This window comes from Magallana gigas, chromosome 3 (assembly GCF_963853765.1).
Source record: "Magallana gigas chromosome 3, xbMagGiga1.1, whole genome shotgun sequence".
NCBI classification, from domain to species: domain Eukaryota; kingdom Metazoa; phylum Mollusca; class Bivalvia; order Ostreida; family Ostreidae; genus Magallana; species Magallana gigas.
The window spans coordinates 53,315,932-53,329,357 of NC_088855.1; the positions used below are offsets into that span (position 1 = coordinate 53,315,932).

Consider the following 13,426-nt stretch of genomic DNA (forward strand, 5'->3'; position numbering starts at 1 on the left):
AGTTGGGCATCAGATTAGATAACTATGGTGCTCCAACAAATACACAATTTATTTTTACAGAGTGACTGAATCATGGAGAGGGGAGGAAACCAACACTTACAAAACAAACTTCCCCTTTCCTGCAAAATAAGTCCCTTTCCTGTATGTAACAAGCTGGCGTTCTTATGACACATCAAATACCAATTAAAGGCATATATACTGAAGGCCAACACCAACGGACTGTCTATATATATAACTCCAAGGGTGGGAGTTACCTCAATACACAGGACGTAAAAAAACACAAATACATATCATCTAATAGAAGCTATAACTCAAAATTCTGTCTCCGTTTTCTACATGTTCTACAGTTCATCCAAATATCATGATTTTGCGATGAATTCTGCAGATTTCCCCGTTTTTGCTTTCAAGAATTAGAGATTTAATGCCTATTAAACATTATGTCCTCTGTCACATAAAATCTTGATCCCTTGCTGCTTAAATCAGATTGAAAAGATTACCATTTTCTTCACAAGTCTCCTGTGTGATAACCATATCAAAGTCAACAAGATGGAGGGATTCCAGTACAGGATTTAGAGGCGGTTTCAATCCATACACAGCGAATCACAGAAATTATAAGATGCTCTCCTTTTTCCCTCTCTTCTCCACCGACTCTTTAACAGACAAAGGGCAGGGAGGTTTTAACTCTGAGTAGGACAGACAACGAAGCTGACCACCATGTTACGCATGATCGAACCCACAACCTGGCACCCGTATCCTCAGACGACCCAATGGATGTCCTCCGGTGGCAGCAGACGACTGACAGAGAGTTCCGCCCTCTCGACTGGGACAATGAACAGCAAGGCTACTATGCTAAAAGTAACCCAAGGAAATAGCTGCTTACTCATCCGTGACCACTACGCCAGGTGACACTCAGATGCACCCCATTCACAAATTCTGCACCAGGGTATTAAAAATTAAACTCCTTAAATTCAAGGCCAAATATAATTGCATAAGACAAGGAAATGTGTCCAATGTTTTATTGATGATGATGTGCCCTGTTTTGGGGGTTGAATTTCACAATCAATATGTTTAACTGTTTCCTCTGCTTGCCAGCTGTCTTCTCCCAGTGGAGACTGTTTCACATCTGTGCTTATCAAATATTGAAACAGATGTTCACCTTTTGTGCCGCCGCTTTTCTACCTGGCAGAATTCAGGTATTACCGAGAGCAATAATGAAACCCATTATTACCAATCTCTTCTAAATAGTTGTAGGAAAGTGTATAAATAATTCTAAGAGATTGTCAATCAAACAGATTCTGTTTATATAAACCAAGGAGCATAAAACAACTTGCAGCAAAAAGGTTCTCCATTCAAGCTCTTCCCAGGAAGTAAACTGATATTTGTTGTAAAAAAGCAGAAAAGTAAATTTTAATGAATAATTAACTTATTGTTAATTATTTCTAAAGAAACTATTAATAAATATCTTTTTGAAAAAATGAAAAAAAAAAAAATTTGAAAAATAAAAATTATTTATTTCAAATTTAGAATTAATCATTTCCTCAATTAATTTTCTGTCCTATAAATTATTCTAATGAAAAAATCAGGAGATTACCACTAAGCGATAAAATCAGCATTTATACTTACAACGTATTTATAGAATAACTCCACTTGGATTAATTAGATCTCATATCATTTCCTCAGCTCAGATCACTGAATTTAGTTTTCTGGGAATGTACACTGTGTGGTGACAGCTAGAGTCCAATCTCTCCACCCTGTCTTTCTGAGTCTTCTAGCCAACTAAAGAACCATCACCATGTGATCCCAATAGTCACAAGTAGTTAAATGGCTACTTGAAACTTGAGCAAGTATTTACTTAAGAGAATGATGAGGTTTTTACCAAACTTCCTCTGTTCTTGAAAAAACACACTAATATCTGTGTCAATTGGTTGTAAGCAAATCAGGAGACAGCCCAACCAACGACTACCTCGTCACTGTCATCTATATCTGATATTGTGTTCACTAATTATAATCAGCCAAATTCATCCTGAAGAATAGCATTGGTTTTGAACTAGTGTTTAGACTTCCTGATGTTTTGGCTCTTTGTATACACACATCCTGGTACTAGCATAGAACTGGAGTGAGAGCGTGGAGTTTGGTGAATACACTGAACACAGCTCGGCCTCAGCCAGTGGATATATACCACCAATGTTAATTTCATTGATTGTTGGAGGGAAACAGTCACATATGGTCGGGATTGCCAACAGAACTTTTATCATAATCACAAACCCTCTTGGGGTGTTTTAAGAAAAATCAATCTGCTGTGTGACTGTTGGAAAACTTTCTGAGTTTTTTTTTAAAGAGATTCCATTGAGCGCATGTAACTATATGAGAAAATTGGATGACTTAAATGCTGCATTGTAAGAGATTTGTGTAATTCAGGCCTTCAAATCTTTGGATGTTTTTTTTTTCTTAAAATTTAACACAAAGGCAGTTATTTTGAAATATAAATGAAAAAATCTTTCTTTCAAAAATAGTCTATTTCTGAATTTAGATCATTCATCACACAGAGTCGTGACTGAAACAAAGAATTCTGATACCCTTTGTGATCAGACAAAAAACCCCGAACCTCTAGAAAAAATACCCTACACCCCGTAATATCTAAGTTAGAGAGTGGGTACAGCTGTGAAACATTTGACAATTGACCAATCATTGGTTACCTACCCTGGTTCCAGCTGATGCTCTCCATGGAAACATCTGGCTAAGACTTCCACCGAGACATAATTATAATTATCTCAGTCCTAAAAGGCTGATTCCCGGCCATTCAATATTTGTGTAATCCAGGAAAATTCTTAAGAAAATTAAATAAAGGGATGTGCATCTGTGCTCCTTGTGAGGGGAGCTTCCTTTGTCTGCTACTGATGTCTTCATATCTAAATATAACTGATAGTGTGCATGACCAAAGTCCGAAAGACTAAAATTGTCTTTCTCTTTCATTCCTTTTTCATGTCTTAAGTCTCAAACATCAACTTGTACATATATTCCAAAAGCTGACAATCAACCCTATTGCAATGCATTCATTATTATTTTTTTAAAATCTGTATAATTTAATAATAATAAAATTAGCTTACATTGATTCAAAAGTGACATTGAAGATGCATCTTGAATTAAATAAGGATTAAGAATTATCAAATTGATGTTTATGAAATAGATTGCTGAGAATTTTAATTAGTTCCAGAGAAATACAAAAACATTGCCTGAGAAAATACGCAATATCTACGCGAAATCTTCTGCTAACTTTTTCTAATGTCCAACATATGCTACAGAACTAATTGTTTGCAAGATGGCCTCTTTTCTTCCTGTCTCGCATACTGTATGTATTACTCCGTAATATGTTTCACACAGTGGTATTTAGCAAAAGAAACTTTAACAAACGGAGGACATTTGGTTTTCATTTCCTTCTATTAGGACTTAAAAAGAAAAGGCAGAGTTCCAAGTCTCCCAAATCATTCACTTATTAGCAGACCTTTGGGTTTTTGCGTCTTCCCATTTTTCTCTCCAACAAAGTTATTGAATTGACAGGCTAATTAGAATTCTTTTTTAAAAATCCAAGAAAAGTAGCTCTGAAAATACCTTTCTTTATCTGTAGGCGTAACTTAAACTAAAAAAACTACAGCTTTCCTCATCAGCGTTTCCTTAAAATAATATGTTCTTAAACATCTTGTCTGCCATGATGATTGTTCTGTCATGAAAATATGTAAACTTGCTGTGAAAAATATCTACTTATTAATGTAATTCAATGAGACCTACATTTAGCTGTTTCCTTGATCTGGCATAAACACCTGTTCGTGTTTTCACGGATCAATGATTTTATATCTCTACTTATTAGATGATGCATATCAGATGAACAAATTAACTCTCAAAGTGGATTTATACAACTTACGCATACATACAAAATGATAATCAAACTGTCCAGGGATTTTACACCTACTTAACAAGAACAACTGATAACATCTATCATCAGCTCTTGCCTTCAGTTAGTTTTCCCTTTGATATACCTGAAAAATCAATTGTTTTCAATTTCGATAAGTTTTATTTTCTAATGAAATGGCTGACACCTGGCTGCTGGGTGGGCAGTAAATCATCACAGAGGAGACAGAACTCAGGAATCGATCCACAAACCATATTCTCTAAGAGAGTGGGCTCTCAAATACCCACCTGACATGTTAATAGAAGAATTATCCCAAAGGTTTAGTGTGGCTATCAGGCAAAGGGTTGCCTGACGAGTAGAGGTACTGCCACAAATTAATACCTTAATGGCAGGCGACAGAATCTCCAACATTATAAAAGCAATAAATGAAAGTGTTTCATATAATTCATCAGCAAATGTTTAATGACTTCAGAATCTTGGCTGCCTTGCAGCTGGCCAGAGGATGTCCCAAGATCTAAAGGAAGGAACTGTTAGTGGACAGGTGTGTTCATGTCATCCAATCCACTGGACACAAGGGTTAGCGGTTCAAATCCCAACCTCTAGATGTCTTAGCCTTGTATCAATTACATCATCAAAAACAAAAGCAGTATCACATTAATTTGTTTTTTATCAAAATAACTGCAATCTATTAATCCAATGAGTGCTGGTGAGGCTTGATGAGGTTTGTTTGCTGGGATGCTGGCTCTTGTAGCCACCTGATGCATGCATTATGAAATATCTCCACCAACAGACATCTGGAGAACATTACATCTGGTAGACATGCTGGAACCAAGCTGGCATGCTTATTTCAAGAAACAGATGGCCCCTGTTAAACTTTGAGGCATCACAAGTAAAGCACAAAGATAACTTTTAAAAAACAACTCAATATCGCAAACATTCTAGTTCATTTACTCAGTGGCTCTCAAGAGCATTCTCACTTTTTGCTGTGTTGGTCTCAAGATTTTTCATAGGTGTTAAGTAAAATAAGCAAGTCTGAAAAATAGCAATGCTAACATCCTGTAAAAGTAGTTAGCAATTTCCTTTAAACAATCGCCATTATTAATACTGTATGTCTGACAGATTGGAAATAAAATGTAGACAAACTGTATAAATTCATAAACAAGTACTTTATTTTTGTCAGATGTAAATTCTAGTCACCTAAAACTTAAACCTGCATAAATGTAGCATATTTGACCCGAGAGTTTGGGAAACTATGTAGTGCTAAAAATTAAATTCACTGCAAAGAAGTTTACATGATTTTCTCCTCAGTATTCTTCAAACATCTTACCTGTCATTTTTCTGTCTGTATATTTTCTGTTTGGTAAATCAATTCTGAATAAGGTTCGACTTTTTGAACAGGAAATTTTATTTGATAAATCACTAGGAAAGAAGCCATTCACTCTAATCGAATTTTATTTTCACAGGAAATGTTGTTCTTACATGAGAGGAAATGTACACCTTAATCAAATACCATATAACTTCCCCTAAACTAGTATGGTACGGTCTCTATTCCTATTATATATAATAATCATAAATTAACTAAAATAATTAATTCCTCAATCAGAATTTCCTTATGTGCAATGCATTTTATTTTTTGTAAATGCATGAAGAGTCTTAAAATGCTCTGACCAAGTCTTCCTCATTCAGAATGCATAGCTTGCAATCTGTCTGTCACTAAATATCAAAATTAGCTTCAGCATCTGCTCAGAAGTTTCAAAAGCACAATGGAATTAATATTTGAATACCCATTTTTTTTTATCATTGTTAGAAACTTTTTCCTTAACATTTGGAGATATAAAAGGCAGATTAATTTTCCGTTGTCTTTAATCCCTAATCCCCAGCTGGTTGCCGTGATTAGACAAGAACTGTTTTATCTTTGTCTTCCATTTGTCCTGTCTGTCCGAGATCCCTTCTACCGGTAATACCAGATCATTGTTCCGTGACCTTCATCCTCATCTTATGGAGATGTGATGGAGACTTGCATATCTTTACACAGAACTCAACTGCATGCAATTGCAAGTACTGGACCTCAGTACATGTACTAAAAAACTTTGTACATGTACTGTATACAAAATCTTCACTACCTATTCTGGTCAACAATTTGTGATTTTCTTGAAAAAATTGTTCTCAAAGTAAAAATTGATTGCAATAATTTGAAAGGACACAGTTGCCATTTGTGGGGTTTGAAACACTATATGAAATCCAAAATTTCTCTAAACACCAAAATACCTAGATTGTGATTCCACAAAATGTATTTTCTATAGTCAGATAAGCTGAACCAATTCATACAAGTGGACAATAGATGATACAACTGAAGCACATCCTCTCAAACATATACAGACAGGGACAGATGATTTCACACAAAACAACAGTTCCTAACTCCAGTTATCAGAAAGACTGAAATTTAACCAAAGCTCAGATATGAAGATATTCAATCTTAAGATCTTTTATTCAAATGTGTTTAAGTTTAATCCTAATAATCTACCCTCATATCTATGGAAATAGAGATTTTTTTATTGCAAGACAGGAAAGAACAAACAGTGTCTGAGGATCTGACCACTGGCGTTGGGTTGGATTCCTCCGAACATGAAAGAAGCCTCTGTCTGCCACCCAGCAGAGATTTTTTGACTGAAATAATCACAAAAATTTCAATCTGCGTGCAGTAAGAAATCACACATAGATAATAATGACAGCCAGCACATGGGAGAGCGTTTGAAATGCAAACAGGACTGGCGCCATCATGCCATTACACTCTGTTTTTTGTTTAAGTTGATGAAGGATTACATATACAGAGAGGAACTCCATGCTCTACAAAATATCAGCTGTTCTCCCTCTCTCTCTTTCTGTGCATCTCTTTTGAAAGAGGAAAGAAACGGAAAAACAATTTATCCGCATCCATGTTTATGCTCCATGTAGCATCCTTGATAAATGTTGTGTCAATGCAATAACCACATTTACAGACTGGTTAAAAAATCAACTCACTACAAAAATTAACTGCCTTCAGACAATTACAGGGATAAAATTGTAAGAGGCTTTCAGAACTACTGGTACACTCTGTAAACCTCTAATACAGAAGAGTTACACTTGAAATAATGTTATTACAGACAAAAGAATGCAAACTATTGCTTCCGGAAGTTAATTTTCCAAGCTTGCTTATCTTTATGCTTAAAGATAAATGTACATGCTTTAAATCTTCATTAACATTAAAGGTGTGGACCATTTATTAGTTCCCAAAACATGCTTTCAACAAGTCACTACAAAAAAAGTGGCAAAATGCTATTTCACTACTAGCGTGAGGTTATTGTCTTTTCTAAAAAATCACATTTCAATCGTGAACATTATAGTTTCCTTTTCTTGAAAATCAAAATGTTAAGCTGTTTTGACAGATAGACAAATAGATATTAGGTAAAGAGTTCTTCGCATTGAACCAAAACAATATTTGAGATGCTGGCATCCTTTGGAAGTTTGGGATCTGCCAATTTTCCAATGCAGAAAAAGTGACTTCCTAATTGTCTACAAATGTCAACCTGTGAAGTAGACCTGACACAGTCTCTAAAAATGCAAAGTCGCAGTTCTGACCTTATCATAGGAACAAAAACAGTAATGGGAGACAGATGCAGGAAGAATTAGGGAAATCGGAGGGAGTCTCCGCATTGCTTACATCTAATCGTAAAAGCATCTAATGTTTAATGAGACTGGTTGGCCAATATCTGCATGTTCATCTTCAATGCTTACTAAATTTTCATCACTATAATCATAATCAATTGAAATATTTACACACAAAAAGTAATCAGTATTCTGTGAAATATATAAATAAAAAATCATCAAAGCCCTCTTTATTTGGATGGAGGTAGAAAAATACTATAAGGCCATGACCCCTCTAATCTTGCTCAGCTAACAGTACATGTGAGTTGAGCAATTACTAGTACATTGTATATGAATACGGTAAGTTTTTCATACCCTGCAGTTAAAGCTTATATTTAAAAATACTTTTTTTATCTATACCTCTATAAACCCTTAATAGCAAAGAACACCTTTATTTTTTCATTTATTTCTCATGATCTGAATATCATTGTTCATATCTGCAGGCAGTGTATAGACTCAGCAAGGGTTAAACCAGGTCCATTAATGTTATGAAAGAAGTGTAATAAGTGCAAGCTTACTAGAGAGAAAACATCCCAGCTATAAAAGTCAGGCAATGCACCAGCCCTCAGACCTACATAACATGCAATGAAAGGTCCCTAGCAGAGCAGGTGCTTCATCTTTGTTGGGATGAATGAGAAGGAGGATTTGGTGGGTGGGGGTACAGGCTTATGCACCCAGGAGTGGGACAAAGAGGGGCAGGGATCCCAGTACAGCAGACTTTCTAATGCCAAACTAATGGAAAAGGTAATGTATAAACTTCACTAATGATTAGGGAGGAGTTAAGACTAGGTAAGTGATACACTGGAGCAGAATAACTGTACTAAGCAGATTCAGACATTGTCCTATATAACTGACACACTGTCAGCTAGAGGAGTCAAGGAGAGACTGACACACTGTCGGCTACAGGAGTCAAAGAGTGACTGATACACTTCGTCAGCTAGAGGAGTCAAGGAGAGACTGACACTCTGTCAGCTAGAGGAATCAAGGACAGACTGACACACTATCAGCTAGAGGAGAGACTGACACACTGTCAGTTGGAGGAGAGACTGATACACTGTCAGCTAGAGGAGTCAAGGAGAAATGGACACACTGTCAGCTAGGGGAGATACTGACACACTGTCAGTTAGAGGAGATACTGACACACTGTCAGCTAGAGGAGTCAAAAGAGACTGACAAATTGTCAGCTGCAGGAGTCAAGGAGAGACTGACACAAATATATGTACAGCTCCTCGGATCCTGCAATCAGTGTCAGAGATTCAATCTTTTACTTACCATCACAGTGTCAATGCTCTATATGAACAGAAAATCAGTGTACACACATTTTTTTTATATTAAAGGGGAAGGTCAGATGCAAACACGTGCTTAAGATAGAATTGATGTAATTGGAAAGTCTTAAAGACCAGAATTCTAAGAAACACAGTAATCAAGCCAGTCAGTTCATAAAGTACATTGTATAAGAAAAATGAAGATAAAAAGTGTAAATTCTGAACCTTTATGAAACTTTGTCCCTGATTTATAGATATCAGAGAGGAAGAACAATTGATCTGGTTTTGTTTTCCAAGTTTTAAAACAATGATCTAGGCAGGGCAGCTGCTTCTGAGCTAGAGTTCATTAATATGAAACATTACAATATCAGGGAAGCTCTGTCAGACATACTGTATTATTGATAATGATGCTGAACAAGCCACCTGCTAAATCCACCGAGAAATTCCTCCCATTGAAATTGTCCCCCCTCATTATCCAAACAGAGCAAGAGACACTGAACATATTGCTAACAAAAAACACCCCATACATAATTGTTGTTGTGAGCTCATAAGAATTCTCAGTGCTTTTTGAGCTATTCTAAATTTTTGTTGGATTTTTTTATGCATATGTTTTCAATGAAAATGTCAAGACAAAACAGTGTAGCAACATTCATGTCTCCTTCAATTTGAATATCTTCGTTATCACAAACAAAACAATTCAGGTCAAATGTAATATAGTACAGATAAGCATGTTCATATTTCAACATTGAAAAACTGGGATATTGAAATTATGAACTAACCTGTAACAATCGTTTTCAACAGCATCATTGTTGAAAAATTAGGGGCAGGTAATTCTGTCCTCAAGGGGAGATAAGCCCTCATGTGTTTTATCAATGACAGAAATAAAGATCAATTCCATGGCCATGAATATCAAACATTTGAGGGAAGAATGTTCAAAAAGATGGGTACAAATTTCCTGCTACAAAATTCTGTAGGAAATTAGTCACATTTCCTGACTGGCGAGTGAGAGAGATAAGATGTCAAATGTTAGAGTGTATTCTACAGCAGATGGGAAATCCTGCACATGTCCACGACAATCAACACATGCAACCTTTGTAGGTGGTGGTAGTCAACAGCCTTGACATCCTTCTTTATGAGGTAACTACGTGCCATTGAGTCCTGGCTCCTATTCATAAGAATTCAAAATAAAAATAAAAAGCTTGAATGATTTTAATTGTTTCTTAAATTAATAAAATCAGCATCATACACTTATCTCACAGCCTTTCCTAGAATGTGTATACCATATTTATCTTAAATAATCTGTTTTTTCATATCACATTCTGTAACAGCAGAAATCGTTAATGAGGATGACAAAATTTTTTAAATATTTTTTATCATGTTGATATTCTCGATAATACTGAAATTCCAAATGAAATTTTATATTGCTATAAAGAGAAATTTCTCGGTGAAAATAAATTAAAATTCAATTAATAAAACAATACAGATTAATTCTTTCACACCTTGCATAATTATTTTTATGGACAAGAGTGTATATCTTACATATTGCAGCTGGTCTAAAGTCAACTTCTAATATTTGCCCGTGTTTTTTTTTCTATCTATAATGCATACCTTGCAATTTATGTTGCAAAATAACAGTTATTTCTGAGTTCTCAATAAAGATAATAAAAATATGTTTAACATGACCTAGCCCTTTTTCTCATTAACTTAATTTCTATCAAAAAATGAAATAAATATTTCATTCATTACTGATTAAATTTGAAATCTATCCAAATGACAATGTGACTATACTAATTGAAAAGATATTTTAATCAATTAGTGCCAGCTGATCAGGTAAGGCAAGACTTTGATCTCGGAGCCCCGAATAGCCACACCATATGGTAAATCTAATTGATTGGAGGGGTTTTAATTTTATTTGTCAGCACAATGATGTCCTCATAATATGGAGGTCTTGTTTGAAAACTGCCCTTACAGGTCATCTGTTAAAAAATCTGTCGCCATTATGTCACAAATCTGTTCATTAGCATCTTAACTAAGATATTTCAAACTCTGCTCTTCCATGAAAGTCATTAAATTTCAAACATTATTTTGCAAGTCACAAACATGGATTTTTAAAAAAAAGTTTCTTAATATTTAGAAAAATGCTTATCAGACATCTTAATATAAAATCCATGTATGATTTTTAACTTCAGATTACTAGTAAAATAGGTTTACAAATGTTGTATCTTTTCTTTCTTCAAAATCAATTGCCCATCATATACCCTTGATAGAGAAAAATCCACTTCTTGTTTGTTTGTCCTGATCTTTTATGAAAATTAAAAAAATTGAATTGACTAATGAAACAAATGTCCTAGCCATATCTCTTGGGACGAGAAGAAGCTGTGTGCTCACTTGCTGCTGTGATCTCATTCATCATGTATGTCTGCCACATGCACTGCACCACCCCAGGGACATGCAAAACAACGGGGAGGCCAAGGGTACCACATTATTGTTCTCAGTGCTGGCTACTGATTTATTGATAGCCAGAGTCTCAGAGCCACTAAATATTTCACAGAATCAAACATGACAATCCAAAAGGATCAAGTTTGCATGTTTAATACTTGAACGTTAATAACATATTCAGGTGTGACTGTCTCAATAACAGTTTGTATACATGACCTAGCACTTCACAATAGACTAACTTTCAATACACATTAAGTCTGACCTATTAAAGTGTCATGAGTTTAAAGGGAGATGCCAATATCGGTCACAGGCAATATTGGGAACTATGAACTAGTATCTTAGCTGTATCTCTGATTAACTATACTGAGGTCTGCCAGCTGCCGTAGATAAAAGACTGATATGGTTTTATAAAATCAATAGATAATTCTTACATAATGCTTTAAATTTCCCATCTTCACCACAAACTTGATTCTTTTTTTCTAAATAAGTGACTTTATCTTAAAGATGATGTAATATATAACACAGTCAATCATACATGTTACTAACAAAAATTTCTAGTCCCGTCACCCAAGGCCTTCTGATCACCGGGGGACCCTAAAAAACAACACTAATGGAGGTCTTCCTGGATTATGAATTTCCATACTGCACATATGGTCTTGTTGTAATTGACATCACCCCCATTAAACACCATCGATTCCTCTGTTAGTAGTTGTCCCAGCTAACCAAACTAGAAGTGCCACAATTTTTGAAGCCATATGGACCAACATTTCAATCTTTACAAATAAGAAGCTCCTCTTAAGTTCAGAGATCAGGGCTGCGTTTTACAAAAGAACTTACGACTTACGATCAAATTAATGAATGCTAATTAATCACCAGCTAATCAAAAATTTATTCTTATGGCTGGAAAATATAACTATTGGAATTGAAATATTTGTAAACAAATGGTTTTATGTCAATTTTGTTCTCTAAAGATCATTTTACGAGACTGTAAATATTTACGACTTTGTCGTAAGTTCTTTTGTAAAATGCAGCCCTGAACATTTCCAAATATTGAGATAGAAAGAGATGTGGGTCACAACTTATGTATAATATATCCATCATATCCATCTGCCAACTGGAAAAAAATCTTGATCTGCACAACTAAACAAATGTGCCTGATATAAATCAACATAAAAATGCAAATTATCTATCAAAAAATAACCCCAACATATGTTTCAACACAGCATATAAGTCTACTATAACTTTTCTTCAGCATACAATAATTACAAAGTGGGGGATTGGGGGTGGGGGGGGGGGGGGGTGGGGGGGCAATAGCTCTGTTACACCACTGGACATTAAGAGGTCAGTCTGTTAACCATATGGTGGCCGACCCACTGACCCTTCTCTGGCTATCACAAGACAACAAGGCATAAAGCCAACCAGAGACCATCTAGTGCCAGACTAAGTAACAATGACAGAGTACCGTTTCAACCATGATCAGTGGGATGCCAATAAGATTGCCTAGATACTAGCATGATGTCATAGGCAAGGTATTTGTCAGTTGTAGAAAGACTAGGACAACCTTCTGTTTTGGTATACATGTACAATGAAGCATGTGATAGTTACTGAAATTCACACATTTTGATTTTTATCCAATGACTACACATAATGGGGACAGGGTAAACTTTAAGGCAGGAGAGTTTATCTGATTATAAAATATACATATTCTAAGTACTTAGGTCTTATTCTAATTACAAAACAGTTGAAATAATTATACCATATAACTCTATCTAAGCATTGAAGATTCTAGAGGGATTTTTTAAATTAAATTTTAATTTGAGAAAGCTAAAATAAATGTAATTCCCCTTTTTATCACAAATATGACCTCATCCCTAGATGACATTGTTTGCAACAGTCATAATCAACACTTAAAATTCCTGTACATTAGATGCTGATGCAGGTTCCACCATGTACCGGTAGTACTGCATTAATCAATAATCACTGTGATGTTACCGTGGTTTCCTGCTTCCTGGAAGGACTTCCCACAGAGCCGGATTCTCCGGAATTCACTTTCAGGGTCCGATAAGCACACAGGAAGTCTGAACTCAGGAAATCTTAACTACCTCAAAAAGGATCTAGATTTCCATTGTCC

At 35.4% G+C, this 13,426-nt stretch overlaps 1 protein-coding gene across 7 annotated transcripts in view; it reads right to left on the reverse strand.

The window, feature by feature from the left end:
* LOC105345800 (protein CBFA2T1) overlaps positions 1-13,426 on the reverse strand; it is a 35,153-nt gene that overhangs the window by 7,186 nt on the left and 14,541 nt on the right. Inside the window, exon 1 of one of the 7 annotated variants that reach the window (XM_011454104.4) lies at positions 9,636-9,795. The exons of 1 other annotated variant lie outside the window; for it this stretch is intronic. In XM_011454104.4, the coding sequence (XP_011452406.3) occupies positions 9,636-9,717 (82 nt within the window). In that variant the 5' untranslated portion in view covers positions 9,718-9,795. Of the gene's footprint in view, positions 1-100; positions 275-497; positions 1,202-1,623; positions 2,181-5,234; positions 5,352-9,635; positions 9,796-13,426 lie in introns of those variants that run through there. 5 more of the 7 variants (XM_011454105.4, XM_011454107.4, XM_011454108.4 and 2 more) reach the window with 5 other exon arrangements.